Source organism: Lutra lutra, chromosome 3, assembly GCF_902655055.1.
Source record: "Lutra lutra chromosome 3, mLutLut1.2, whole genome shotgun sequence".
Classification (NCBI taxonomy): domain Eukaryota; kingdom Metazoa; phylum Chordata; class Mammalia; order Carnivora; family Mustelidae; genus Lutra; species Lutra lutra.
In genome coordinates this window covers 140,552,665-140,566,655 of record NC_062280.1, presented here as the reverse complement: position 1 = coordinate 140,566,655, position 13,991 = coordinate 140,552,665, and the positions used below count along the sequence as shown (strand labels likewise).

Below are 13,991 nucleotides of genomic sequence, written 5' to 3'. Positions count from 1 at the left end.
GTTCCTTTAGGCCTGTCATAGAGCAAGTCTCTCACAGTGCCAGGTTTTATTCTGTTTTAAAATAAGGGGTTTTTTTGTTTTGTTTTGTTTTAATATTTTGTCTAAATATAATTGACGTGTGGCCAAGCCCAGTCTCTCAGTCCTGGAGAAAAAAACTGTTGCACAATGTTTACTTAATGGTCAGTTTATAAGATTTTTTTTTAAGAAATTTGACTATATATGATTTTTTATAAAAATTTATCTGAGAGAAAAATTTTGTTTGAGAGGGAGAGAAGAAGAGAGGAAGAGAAAGAATCTCACGCCCTGTGTGGAGCCTAATGTGGGATCCCCAATTTGGGGCTCGATCTCATGACCCTAAGATCATAACCAGAGCCGAAATTGAGTCAGACCTTTAAACCACCCAGGCACCCCGACTCTGTATGATTTTTGCTTTAACACTGTAGACACTAACCTTTATATAACATGTACCACCATTATACATATTTTCATCTATATGTCAGAAACTACAACAGAAATCACAAAAGCAAAGGCTGAAACCTGCTGGGATCTGGAAATGACACAAGCACTGTGGCTAGGGATTTTAACTCTTAACAGGAGTGGGAATTAAACATGTCCCATGCATGGCAGAGAGTGGGCACTGAGTTCTCCAGGGGATGGAAACAGGCAGGGACCTCTACAGGACTGGAAAGTAAGCTAATTATCTCACATAGCCTAGAATGGGATTAACAACAACTGGTTTTAGAGCAGTGAAACCCATAGTCACAGCCAGAGCAATGAGGAAAGGAGTCAACATAAAGGAGCACCCAGGAGTAAACCGCATAGAAATGTAGGATTTCAGTAGCACACAAAGGTGTGTAGGACCATGAAGGCAGCATGAGTCCCAACAAATGGGAGCATTCACACATGAAGAATCTGAAATAAATATGATTAAAAGAGACTTTATTTTTTTAAAAAGATTTTATTTATTTGAGAGAGAGAGAGCAAGAAAGAACATAGGAGAGCAGAGAGGGAAGGACAAGCAGACTCTACTGAGTGCAGGCCTAACATGGGGCTGCATCTCACAACCCTGAGATCATGACCCACGCTGAATTCAAGAGTCAGTTGCTCAACTGACTGAACCACCCAGGCACCCCAAAAAGAGACTTTAAAATAGATATGTTTAAAATGTTCAGAGAGATTACAATGTTAACATCCATGAAATAAGTAAAGGCTATTAGGGGGCCAGGGAAAGGTGTATATATTAAAAAAAAAAATTTTTTTTGAAAATGTGGGAAATAAAACGTGTGGCCACAGAAATAAAAAAAACTAAATAGATGGACTCAATGGTAGAGCTCATATAGCTGGAGAATAATTAGAAAGCACTAGTGAGTTGCAAGACAAAATGAAAGAGATCTTTCCGAATGAAAAAAGATAAAGACTTGAGGAAGACAATTTACAGATTAAAAACTGTGAAGGATAAAATGAGAAACCCTAGAATATATCTGAGAAGAAGAAAAGAGCAACATTTAAAGAGCTAATAGCTGAAAATTTAAGAAGTATCTATGGTAAAGAATATATTCAAACACTGTCAGAAAAAAATTGACTAACAACACAGTTCTCATCAGAAATACAAAAACAGAGGCAGATTAGCTTAAAATGCCAAAGGAAAATAAATGTAAAACTAGAATTCTATACCAAGCCAGACCAGTCATTTGACAGGGTGATGTTCAAATAATTACATAGCCATTGAGGACATGCATACATATTTCCCAGCAATAGTACTTTTAAGTATATCTAGAGCATTGTTTTCCAGCTACATATTTAATGGGAGGTAAAATCATTAAAGCGATTGTAACTAGCATTTTTAAAATTTAAATAGTAAAGAAAATACCAAAGGGGGACCTGGCTGGTTTAGTCAGTAGATTGTGCTACTCTTGATTTCAGGGTTAAATTTGAGCCCACGTTGGGTGTAGAAATTGCTTAAAAATAAAATCTTGGGGCACCTGAGTGATTCAGTTGTTTAAGCATCTGCCTTCGGCTTAGGTCATGATCCCAGGGCCCTGGGATAGAGCCCAACATTGGGCTCCCTGCTCAGTGGAGAGCCGCCTTCTCCCTCTCCCTCTGCTGCTCCCCCTGCTTGTGTGTGCGCGCTCTCTCTCTCTCTCTCAGTCTGTCAAATAACTAAACAAAATCTTTAAAAAAAATCTTTAGGGGTGCCGGGGTGGCTCAGTCAGTTAAGTGTGTCTGACTCTTGGTTTCAGCCTCGGGTCTTGATCTTTATGTTGTGGGATTGAGCCCTGCTTTGGGCCCCATGCTTGGCACTGGGTCTGCTTCAGATTCCTCTCCTACTCCCTCTCCCACTCATATTCTCTCTCTCTCTCTCTCTCTCTCTAAAATAAATAAATCTTTAAAAAATAAATAAGTAAAAACAATAAAATATTTTTTAAAAAGAAACTACCCAAATACATCATACACAAAGGTAAAATTTCATGCCACTGTTTCAGTTTATACATATACATAGAGAAATATATTTGTATGCCTATATAGGATCATGAAGAAAATGTATTTCTTATTGTTGGTCCATAGTCAGAAATATTTGAGAGATCCTACTCTAGATATGCTTACACATATGCATAAGAAAAAGCTGTTAATTGCAGTATTGTTTGTAATATTTGAAAACTAGAAACAACTTAATTGTATACCAAGCAACTTCATTAAGCAACTTAATTGCTTATCCAAATGCTATCAAAAAGTTAAAAGGAATTAAATAGATTTGTATATAGCACATATGAGCCTCAAAAACATTTTGAATGAAAAAGGCAAATTGTAGGATAATAACTATAGTGAATTTTTAAAAACAGTACAATATTTTGTTTGTAGGTACATACACATGTAAAAGTATAAAGGATGCAGCACCAAACCTCTTGAAAGTTTAGTTTTATCTGTAATGTTTTATTTTTAGAGATGATATATACAGTGTATATATAGTGTTTTTCTCCATATCTTTACCAACACTTGTTATTTCTTTGGGGTACTAAATATTCTGATAGGTGTGAGGTGATATCTCATTGTGGTCTTGATCTGCATTTCCCTGATGATGAGTGATGCTGAGCATCATTTCATGTGTTTGTTAGCCATCTGGTGTCTTTGGAAAAATGTCTGTTCATGTCTTCTGCCCATTTCTAAATTGGATTATTTGCTTTTTAGGTGTTGTATAATTTTTTAATATATTTTGGATAGTAACCCTTTACTGGATATGTCATTTGCAAATATCTTCTCTCATTTAGTAGGTTGTCTTTTAGTTTTGTTGATGGTTTCCTTTGCTGTACAGAAGCTTTTTATTTTGGTGTAGTCCCAAAAGTTTATTTTTTGCTTTTATTTCCCTTGCCTCAGGAGACATATCTAGAAAAATACCGCTTCAGCCAATGTCAGAAATTGCTGCCTGTGCTAAAATTCTCTTTTAGGAGTTTTTTGGTTTCAGGCCCCACATTTAGGTCCTTAATCCATTTTAAGTTTATTTTTTATGTATGGTGTGAGAAAGTGGTCCAATTTCATTCTTTTGCATGTAGCTGTCATGTTTTCCTGGCACCGTTTGTTGAAGAGACCGTCTTTTTTCCCATTGCATATTCTTGCCTCTTTTTTCAAAATGTTGGTTGACCATATAATCATGGGTTTGTTACTGGGCTTTTTATCCTATTCTATTGATCTGTGTGTCTGTTTTTGTGCCAGTACTATTCTGTTTTGATTCCTATAGCTTTGTAGTATAACTTGAAATCTGGAATTGTGATCTTTTTCAAGCTTGTTTGGCTATTTTGTGTGTATGTGTGTGGTTCCATACAAATTTAAGGATTATTTGCTCTGTGAAGAATGCTGTTGGTGTTTTAATATGGATTGTATTAAATCTGTGGATTGCTTTGGGTAATATAGACATTTTAACAATATTTGTTCTTCCAAGCCATGAGCATGGAATATCTTTCCATTTATTTGTGTCTTCTTCAATTTAATCAGTAGTTTTCAGGGTACAGGTCTTTCATCTTGGTTTAGTTTGTTCTTAGGTATTTTACTATCTTGGTACAATTGTAAATGAGATTGCTTTCTTATTTTCTCTTCCTATTGCTTCATGTAGAAAAATGCAATAGATTTCTCTACATGGATTTTGTATCCTTTAACCTTACTAAATTCATTTATTAGTTCTAGTAGTTTTTTGGTGGAATCTTTAGGGTTTTCTGTATATAGTATCATGTCACCTGCAAATAACAACAATTCTACTTCTTACCAATTTGGATGCCTCTTCTTTCTTTTTCCTGTCTGATTGCTGTGGGTAGGACTTCCAGTATTATGTTGCTTAAAAGTGGTGAGAATGGACATCCTTGTCTTGTGCCTGATCTTAGAGGAAAAACTCTCAGTTTTACACCATTTAGTATGATGTTAGCTGTGGGTTTGTCAGTTATTCATGCATGGCCTTTATTATACTGAAGCATGACCCCTCTAATCCCACTGTGTTGAGAGTGGGGTTTTTTTTTGTTTTTTCAATCACGAATGATGTTGAATTTTGTCAAATGCCTTTTGTGAATCTATTGAGATGATCCAATGATTTTATCCTTCCTTTTGTTAATACGGAGTATCATGCTGATTAATTGCATATATTGAGCCATCTTTGCATCCAGGAATAAATCCCACTTGACCATGGTGAATGATCTTTTTTTTTTTTTTAAGATTTTATTTATTTATTTGACAGAGATCACAATAGGCAGAGAGGCAGAGCAAGAGGAGGAATCAGGCTCCCTGCTGAGCAGAGAGGCTGATGCGGGGCTCGATCCCAGGACCCTGGGATCACCACCTGAGCCAAAGGCAGAGGCTTTAATCCACTGAGCCACCACCCAGGCGCCCGTGAATGATCTTTTTAGTATATTGTTGAATTTGGTTTGGTAATCTTTTGTTGAGGATTTTTGCATATGTGTTCATTAGCTACATTGCTCTGTAGTTTTCTTTTTTCCTAATATCCTTTTCTGGTTTTGATACCTAGATAATGCTGGCCTCATAGAATGTATTTGGATGTTTTCCTTCCTCTTCTATTTTTTGGAATAGTTTGAGAATAGGTATTAACACTTCTTTAAATGTTTAATATTAACTCTTCTTTAAATGGAGTTTTTGATTGACAATTCAGTTTTGTTACTAGTAATCATTTTTTCTATTTTTTCTTGATACTTCTGGAAAATTATGTTTGTGAATTTATCGATTTCTTCTACATTGTCTAATTTGTTGGCTTGTAATTTTTCATAGTTATCTCTTGTCTCTTATAATCCTTTGTATTTCTGTGGTGTCAGTTATTACTTAACTGCTTTCATTTCTGATTTTATTTGAATCCTCTCTCCCTTTTTTTGATGAATCTGACTAAAGGTTTATCAATTTTGTTTTTCTTATCAAAGACCAGGCTCTTGGTTTCATTGATCTTTTCTATTTTTTTTTTCCTTGTTCTCTATTACATTTATTTCTGCTCTCATCTTTTTTATTTACTTTCCTCTACTAATTTTGGGTCTTGTTCTTTTCTACTTCCTTTAGGTGTAAGTTTAGATTGCTTGAGATTTTTCTTATATTTTTGAGGTTACTATATATTTCCCTCTTAAATCTGCTTTTGCTGCATGCCAAAGACTTTAGACCATTTGGTTTCATTTGCTTAGAGATATTTTTTAATTTTCTCTTTGATTTTTTCATTGGCCCATTGGTTGTCTAGTAGCATGTTGTTTAGTCTCCACATGTTTATGGTTTTTCCACTTTTTTTCTTGTAATTGATTTCTGATTTCATTCCATTTTGTCAGAAAAGATGCTTGATATGATTTCAGTCTTAAGTTTATTGAGATATATGACCTGTCATGTGGAATGTTCCATGTGCACTTCAGAAGAATGTGTATTCTATTGTTTTTGGCTGGAGTGTTCTGTATGTATATTTCAAGTCCATCCAGTCTACTGTTCAAAGACACTGTTTCATTACTGATTTTCTGCCTGGATCACCTATCCATTAGTGTAAGGAAAATGTTAAAATCCCCTATTATTATTGTATTACTGTTAGTTTCTCCCCTGGTGTCTGTTAAAATTTATATTTAGGTGCTCCAGTGTTGGGTGCTTAGATACTGAACAGTGCTATATCCTGTTGTTAGATTCTTCCCTTTGTCATTATATAATGCACTTCTTTGTCTCTTAATACAGTCTTTGTTTTGAAGTCTATTCTGTCTGATACAAGTATTGCTACTGCAGGTTGGTTTGTTTGTTTTTCACTTCCATTTGCTTGGAGTATCTTTTTCCATCTCTTCACTTTCAGTCTGTGTGTATCTTTAGGTCTGTAGTAAATCTCCTGTAGGCTGCATATAGATGGGTCTTGGTTTTTTATTTTGCTCTGTTTTTTGTGGGGTTTTTTGTTTTTTGTTTTTTTAGAGAGGGAGGGGAGGGGCAGAGGGAGAGAGAGAGAGTATCTTAAGCAGGCTCCATACCCAGCAAAGAGCCTTACGTTGGGCTCAGTCTCACAATCCTGAGACCATGAACTGAGCCAAAATCAAGAATCGATCCTTAACTGACTGGGCCACCTAGGCACCTGTCTTATCTTTTGATTGAAGCATTTAGTCCATTTGTATTTAACATAATTATTAATAGGCATGTACTTACTGCCATTTTGTTGTTTTTGTAGTTCTTTTCCATTCCTTTTTTCTTCTCTTATTCTCTTTCCTTACGGTTGATTACTTTCTTTAGAGTTAGGCTTGGCTGTCTTTATCTTTCTCTTTTGTGTCTCTGTTACAGGTTTTTGGTTTGTGGTTACCACGAGGTTTATATATAACGTCCTTAGGGGTACCTGGGTGGCTTAGTCAGTTAAGCAACTGCCTTCAGCTCAGGTCATGTTCTTGGGGTCCTGGGAACGAGCCCATGTCAGACTCCCTACTCAATGGGGAATCTGTTTCTCCCAGTTCCTTTGCCCCTCCCCCCACACTCATTAGCTCATGTGCACATTGTCTAACTCCCTCTAAAATAAATAAAATTGTGACATATAACATCCTAAGTGTATAACAGTCTATATTAAGCTTATGGTGTCAAGTTTGAACACACTGTAAATGAGCTTCATTTTTATTTCCCTCTACCTCATTTTATATCTATGTTGTCATATTTTATATCTTTTAATTTTGTGAGTCCCCTTTCATAATTTTCCTCTAATGGCCTTTTCTTTTCCACTTCAAGAAGTCACTTTAACATTTCTTGAAAGGTCAGTTTGATAGTGATAAACCCTTTAACTTGCTTGTCTGGGAAAATCTTTCTCTCTCCTTCAGTTCTGAATGATAATCTTGCCAGATAGAGTATTCTTGGTTGTGGATTTTATTCTTTAAGCACTTTTTTTTTTTATTCTTAAGTTTTTGCTAAAAACCAGCTGATTGTGTTATTAGGTTTCCTTTGTATGTTATTAATTGCTTCTCTCTTGTTGCTTTTAAAATTCTATCTTTAATCTTTGACATTTTAATTATTATATGTCATGGTGTGTATCTCTACGGGTTCATCTTGTTTGGAACTTTCTGTGTTCTCAACCTGGATGTCTGTTTCCTTCTCTAGGTTAGGGAAATATTCAGCTGCTACTTCTTCAAATAAGTTTTCTACCTCTTTCTCTCTTCTGCTTGCAGGACGTTTATAATTCAGATGTTTGTTCACTTGATACTGTCCTAGAGGTCCCTTAAGCTATCCTCCTTTTTAAAAATTCTGTTGTCTTGTCATTAATTAGCTTGGATAGTTTCCATTACCCTATCCTCTAGATTGCTAATATGTTCTTTTGCATCCCCTAATCTATTGATTCCCTCTAGTGTAGTTTTCAATTCAGTTATATTCTTCAACTCTGACTGATTCTTTTTCATATTTTCTATCTCTTTGATGAAGTTTTCACTGAGTTCATCCAGTCCTCTCTGCAATCTGGTGAACATCTTCATGATTGTTACTTTGAACTCTGTCAGGAATATTGCTTATATCCATTTTATTTAGTTTATTTTCTGAGGTTTTGTGTAGTTCTTTGTTTGGAGCATGTTCCTGTCTCCTCATTTTGCTTGACTTTCTGTCTTTGTTTCTATGAATTAGGCAGAATGTATGCTTCTCCTAAACTGGAAGTTGCATGGTTATGTCTATGGAGACTATGTACCTGGTGACTGGCTGGCTCACAGGAGCTGTGGCTGGCTATTGTGGGCTGGAGGCCCCAGGGGACCCTGTGCTGAGGCTGTCTTAGTGGGATGCCTGAAACTGAAGTTGGTGTGGGACGAGCCGTCCTAGGGCTTTCAGTGCATATAGCACATTGGCCAGATAGCTGAAGCTGAAGTGGGTATGGGCTGTAATGTCTCAGGGCTCTTTATAGAGAGGGCACCCTCTGAGTACAGCTGAAGGTTAAGTGGGTATGAGGCCAGGGGTCCCCATAGTTCTTTATTCAGGAGAGCTCTGGTAGGGTGGCAATGGCTGAAGCAGGGCATGGGTCAGGATGTTCTAGGATACTATGCACAAGGGGTGTGCAGACATCATCTGGAGCCAAGGTGGTATGAGCCTGGACTGTTCTAGGATACTTTGCACCTGTGTCATCTTGACACACCTTGAGAGATGGCTGGAGCTGTAGTGAGAGTGTGCTTTGTGTGCTGCACTGGGGCTGCTTCGATGGGATGGCTAGGGCTGGTGTGGGTTAGGGGCCCAGAGTTCACTGCAGCAATAGACCCACTAGGGTTCCTGGACCCTTTCCCTGTCTGCAGTATCAAGGGAGAGGGGGAATATCAACCGTGGTGTTCACCAGCCCCTCTGACTTGGAGAGAGTTTCAGCAGCTCTCCTCCCATTTTGCATAGTTCTAGGATTGAGTCCTTTGTATTCTAGTAGCTCTTTTAAACTGAGGCTTTTTTCTGTGCCCTTGCTGAGGTCGCAGGCAGACTAAGACATCCAGATCCTACTCTGATCTGTGCTATCAAGGTGGAGAGGAAACGTAAACTGTGGTGCTTGCCAGCCTCATAACCCAGACAGGATTCCAGCAGCTGCTCCCCTGCCAAATGGCAGGGGTCTAGGGCTAGTTCCTTTATATTCTAGTTGTCATTTTAAGCCACAGTTTTTTTTCTGTGCCCCAGGGCAGACAGATCTGCTCAACAGTCCCTCATCATTGCAGTTCAAAGTGTCAGAGGTGGTGGGGGTTCCCTTTGTTACTGTCTCTCTCTCTCTCTCTCTCTCTCTGTGGTCTCTCTTGTGTGTGTGTGTGTGTGTGTGTGTGTGTGTGTGTGTGTGCAGAAGCTTTTCAGTCAGCCCTCAGTTCTTCAGGAGGCATTGCTCTATAATAATTAGGTAGATATAGTATGTTCATGGAGGGGGTGAATTCAGGGTCTTCCTACATTGCCATCTTTTTTTTTTCTTAAGATTTTATTTATTTATTTGAGAGAGAGAGAGGGCATGAGAGGGGAGAGGGTCAGAGGGAGAAGCAGACTTGATCCCAGGACCCTGGGATCATGACCTGAGCCATAGGGAGACACTTAAGGACTATACCAACCAGGTGCCCCAGTTTTTGTCCTTTAAAGAGATCTCTTCTTTAGGGAAGAAGTCCAGCTGTCCATGAGCTAAGTGACTATTCTAAATACAATTACATTCTTTACTATATTATTTACATTTTTATCAAGACTCTCTTTACTAAGTTGGTGCTTTTTTATTCTCACTTCTTCATCCATTGCTTTCCCTTTAGAACAAAATGTGCTTGTCTTCAACTGACAGCAAGGAATGCCAAGACTTGCCCCTTGTCAAGTAATAAAATAACCACTGGATATAAATATAAAAGACTACAGAGACAAATACCTACTGGGTAAGATACCTTGAGGATTTGTTGCAGGGTGTTTGTATTTTTGAAGGTGGGTACTTTATTGTTGTGGTCTGTAGTCTTATAGATATCATTAAATATTAATTTTTTATACCAAAAATATATATTAAGGAATAAAAAACCAAATTTATATATTGTTCTTGGAAATAAAAGAAAAGAAAAAGAAAGAAAGAAATGTAAGTCAGAGAGCACACACAGCATGCAGAATGTACTTAAACACACATCTGCTTTGAGTCTGGCTCTTACCCTCTAGGGTTAGACTCCTTTGGGCAGCTCTTTCCCCATTGAGAAATAGAATTTGCAAAGCTCATCTAGGAATTGGGAATTTTCAAACTTTCAAAATTGTTGTTATTAAAAAATACAGAGAAATAGAAAAGCTTTCTTCCAAAATATTCTTTCCCAGACATTACTAGACATTTTTAAAAAGCTAACATTTATTATGTGCCAGGCATTGCCATAAGCACCTTGTAAATACTGACTCATTTAATCATGAAACAACCCTACAACATAGGTACTGTTATATATCCCCATTTTAGAAAATGGAAAATTGATAACTCATCCAAAGCTATGATGAGAATCCAGGCAGCGTAGCTTAGGGAGGCTTCACACTTAGTCTGCCTCCTGTCCTAAGTATTAGTGAGGTAGCAGTGTAAACTGCTTTTGCTTTTAATTTAGGATATCTGATTGATTTTTTTTCTTGCATATTTTATTGACAGCATTTATGAATGCAGCCTATTATGCAAGTGTAATCGACAAATGTGTCAAAACCGAGTTGTCCAGCATGGACCTCAAGTGAGGCTACAGGTGTTCAAAACTGAGAAGAAGGGATGGGGAGTACGCTGCCTAGATGACATTGACAGAGGGACATTTGTTTGCATTTATTCAGGTAAAGCAAAGGTTAATTATTCAAATTATTATAGTAAGATCTGCATTTCTGAATCTCCATTTTACTAGATCTTATAGCAAGGAGCAACAATATAGAGGAGGAGCATCAGAGGAGGGCAGGTGACTGGGAAATCGAGCACTCGCAGATGAGGAGACACTGGGTATTCCAGAAGAAAAAAAAAAGGCTCAGAGATAAAACTTGGGTTATTATGTGAGGCATTTTGTTTTCTCCATCGCTATAGATGCTTTAGGATAAGTTAAGACTTTTTGAATAAGGAAGCTAAATGATTGACTTCCTAAGGTAAAGATTATCAGCCAAAGATGATCTTGTTCAATAATTTGAACTGTTAGATTTAACAAGTTAAGTCTGTAATAAATACCTGCACAGGATGATTCAGGCAGTGACTTTAAGCAGCTCCCTCCATTTCAGGAACTCAAGTTGCCCACCTCTAAGCAAAGCTTCCCAACCAGTGTTTTATGGTTGTGCCATTACTGATTTTTTCTGGTCACAACCCCTCGGTTGCAGAAACATCAGTTGCAGTAGTCTCAGCCATTTTCCCTGGAGTATCAGGCAAAAAGCCTCACTCCCTGTGTGTACCATGAAATGAGAAAGGTTGAGGATACGTGGCTCTGGAACCAGTCTGAAGGAATTCTGCTAGACCAAGTCTTGGCAGGAAAGCAACAGGGACCAGAGCAACCATCCTCATCTGAAATTCCAGGTTCACTTCAGTGAAAGCAAGAATTAGTATAATTCATAACAGCCACATTTGGATCCACATACTACACAATTTTCCTACACATTAATCTCTCATATTTCTCAAAATCACTCTTTGATGAAAGTCAGCTGCCTTATAAGGAGCCACATGGTGTCCAGGAAGTATCATTAGCTTTGTCTGCATTAATAGAAAATGTACTTAACGTACCTCTCTAATTTAGCTGCTGATTTTGACTTGGTAACTATAGTTTTGAGTCCCTTAAAAGAAAATGCATAAACTTTAAGTTTTAATATTACACTAGAACTTAATATGAGAGCAATAGGCACAATTGCCTTACATTTACATAGGTCACTTTATTAAAAAATACAGGTTTTTTTAAAAGATTTTATTTGAGAGAAAGCAGAAGTGGGGATGGAGGGGGAATGGAAAGCAGCAGAGGAAGAGGGAGAAGCAGACTCCCCACTGAGCAGGGAGCCCAACATGGGGCTCGATGCCAGGACCCTGGAATCAGGACCTGAGCTGAAGGCAGATATTTAATTGACTGAGCCACCCAGGAGCCTTAAAAAAATACAAGTTTTAACTGATAAAGCATTTTAACTAGACTTTTTTTTTTTTTTAAGATTTTATTTATTTGACAGAGATCACAAGTAGACAGAGAGGCAGGCAGAGAGGGAGGAGGAAGCAGGCTTCCTGTTGAGCAAAGAGCCTGATGCAGGGCTCGATCCCAGGACCCTGGGATCATGACCTGAGCCGAAGGCAGAGGCTTTAACCCACTGAGCCACCCAGGTGCCCCTTAACTAGATATTTTAACTAGACACAAAAGCTGCAATCTTAAGAGTGGAGCTCACTATGGGGCGCCCTTCATTTTATATCAAAACAGACAAATGCTTTTTTTTATATGGCCAGTGTTTTTTCATATACTGGAAGATAGGAAGTCTCTTAGGGGTCTTTTATTTATTGTTTCTTACAAGAGTTTCCTAGGGTGAGTTAATTTATTTATTTTCATTATAGAAATATGGTACATTTCACAGAGATCTTTAGCAATGGAGCAGAATGGAGATGTTCTTTTGTTGCTTAGCAATTATATTATTTTTTTCTTAATAAACTCTTTTTTTCTTTTAGGAAGATTACTAAGCAGATCTAACACTGAGAAACCTAATGCTATTGGTGAAAATGGAAAAGAAGAGAATACTATGAAAAATATGTTTTCAAAAAAGAGGAAAATAGAAGCTGCAGATTGTGAGGTTGAAGTTATCCCATTAGAACTGGAAACACATAAGAGTGCTGAGACTGAGGAGTATCTACCTACGTTCAGTAATAATTTAAAAGAGCCTGTTATGTAAGTAAGATACTATGAACCAGTCAAGATTGATCTGTATTATTGAACAAGAATGGTTCCTTTTGTTTCTGACTCCCCCTGCCCCCACTACTCCTATGTATCCTATATATCAACTTGCTTCACAGTTGTTAAGTTTAACTCTGAGAAATCTAGAATGCTTATATTTTAAAAGCTAGCCAACATATTTATCTCCTCAGTGTCCCATTTGTGGAGTTTTACTTTTAAACTTTTATTTATTTATTTATTTATTTATTTTATTTATTTACTTGACAGACAGAGATCACAAGTAGGCAGAAAGGCAGCCAGAGAGAGAGAGAGGAGGAAAGCAGGCTCCCCGCTGAGCAGAGAGCCCAATGCGGGGCTCAATCCCAGGACCCTGGGATCATGACCTGAACCGAAGGCAGAGGCTTTAACCCACTGAGCCACCCAGGCGCCCCTGTGGAGTTTTACTTTTAAAAAACTTATCCCTTTAATCAGAGTCTTTATGGATGTCACAACTTTTGCTGTCCTTTTTATTTTCTGTCATCTTATTCACAAACCTTTTTACAGATGCATTTTTAAAAATACTTCAAAAATGATTGTAAAATATATTTCCTTCTTTAGTGGGAGATAAGCATAGGTGTTACTAGATTAATTTCTAAATGGATACTTATGTAACAGTGATACCTATATTTCAAGGTCCAATAAAGAGAATTTTTAGTGATATATAGAATAACTTTTTTTTTCTTTTCAGAGAAATGAAATATAACAATATTTCAAGAATTCAATATCATTCAGTCATTAGAAGTCCTAAAGTGAAGACAGCCATTATTCAACGCAATGGGAAAAGGATGGTAAAAACTGCAAAATGTCGATGGGGCCCTTATGAGAACATTAACTGTGATTTCAACTTTCTGTCTTTTACTTAATTGCAGTTGTTTGTGTAATTTAATGTGTAGGATTTCTTTTATTACTTTGGAAGGGGCATACTCTTGAAGTATTAGGATCGTGTTTTATTTATTTAGTGTCCTCCAGGGTTATTGGCCTGTTCCCAACTTAGATACATAAGGAGACTGTTGATCATGATCTAACAGCGTGTTCCACTGAAACTGAGAGCTGTCTAGTTATGAGAATTTATAGAAAAGCTAGAATGTTCCAGAGTTGGTAGTGATACATAATAAGAAAAAGATGAAGTAATTTATGTTAAGAAGATAAGGTTGAGAGGTATAAGAGAAAGCC

General features: G+C 37.3%; 1 protein-coding gene across 8 annotated transcripts in view; it reads left to right on the top strand.

Annotated features, from left to right (window-relative positions):
* The window catches only part of SETDB2 (SET domain bifurcated histone lysine methyltransferase 2), a 91,877-nt gene that overhangs the window by 35,059 nt on the left and 42,827 nt on the right, over positions 1-13,991 (top strand). For all 8 annotated transcript variants that reach the window (XM_047723386.1, XM_047723379.1, XM_047723380.1 and 5 more), the window contains 4 exons: positions 9,702-9,818; positions 10,550-10,719; positions 12,557-12,773; positions 13,507-13,606. In XM_047723386.1, the coding sequence (XP_047579342.1) occupies positions 9,702-9,818; positions 10,550-10,719; positions 12,557-12,773; positions 13,507-13,606 (604 nt within the window). The remainder of the gene's footprint in view (positions 1-9,701; positions 9,819-10,549; positions 10,720-12,556; positions 12,774-13,506; positions 13,607-13,991) is intronic.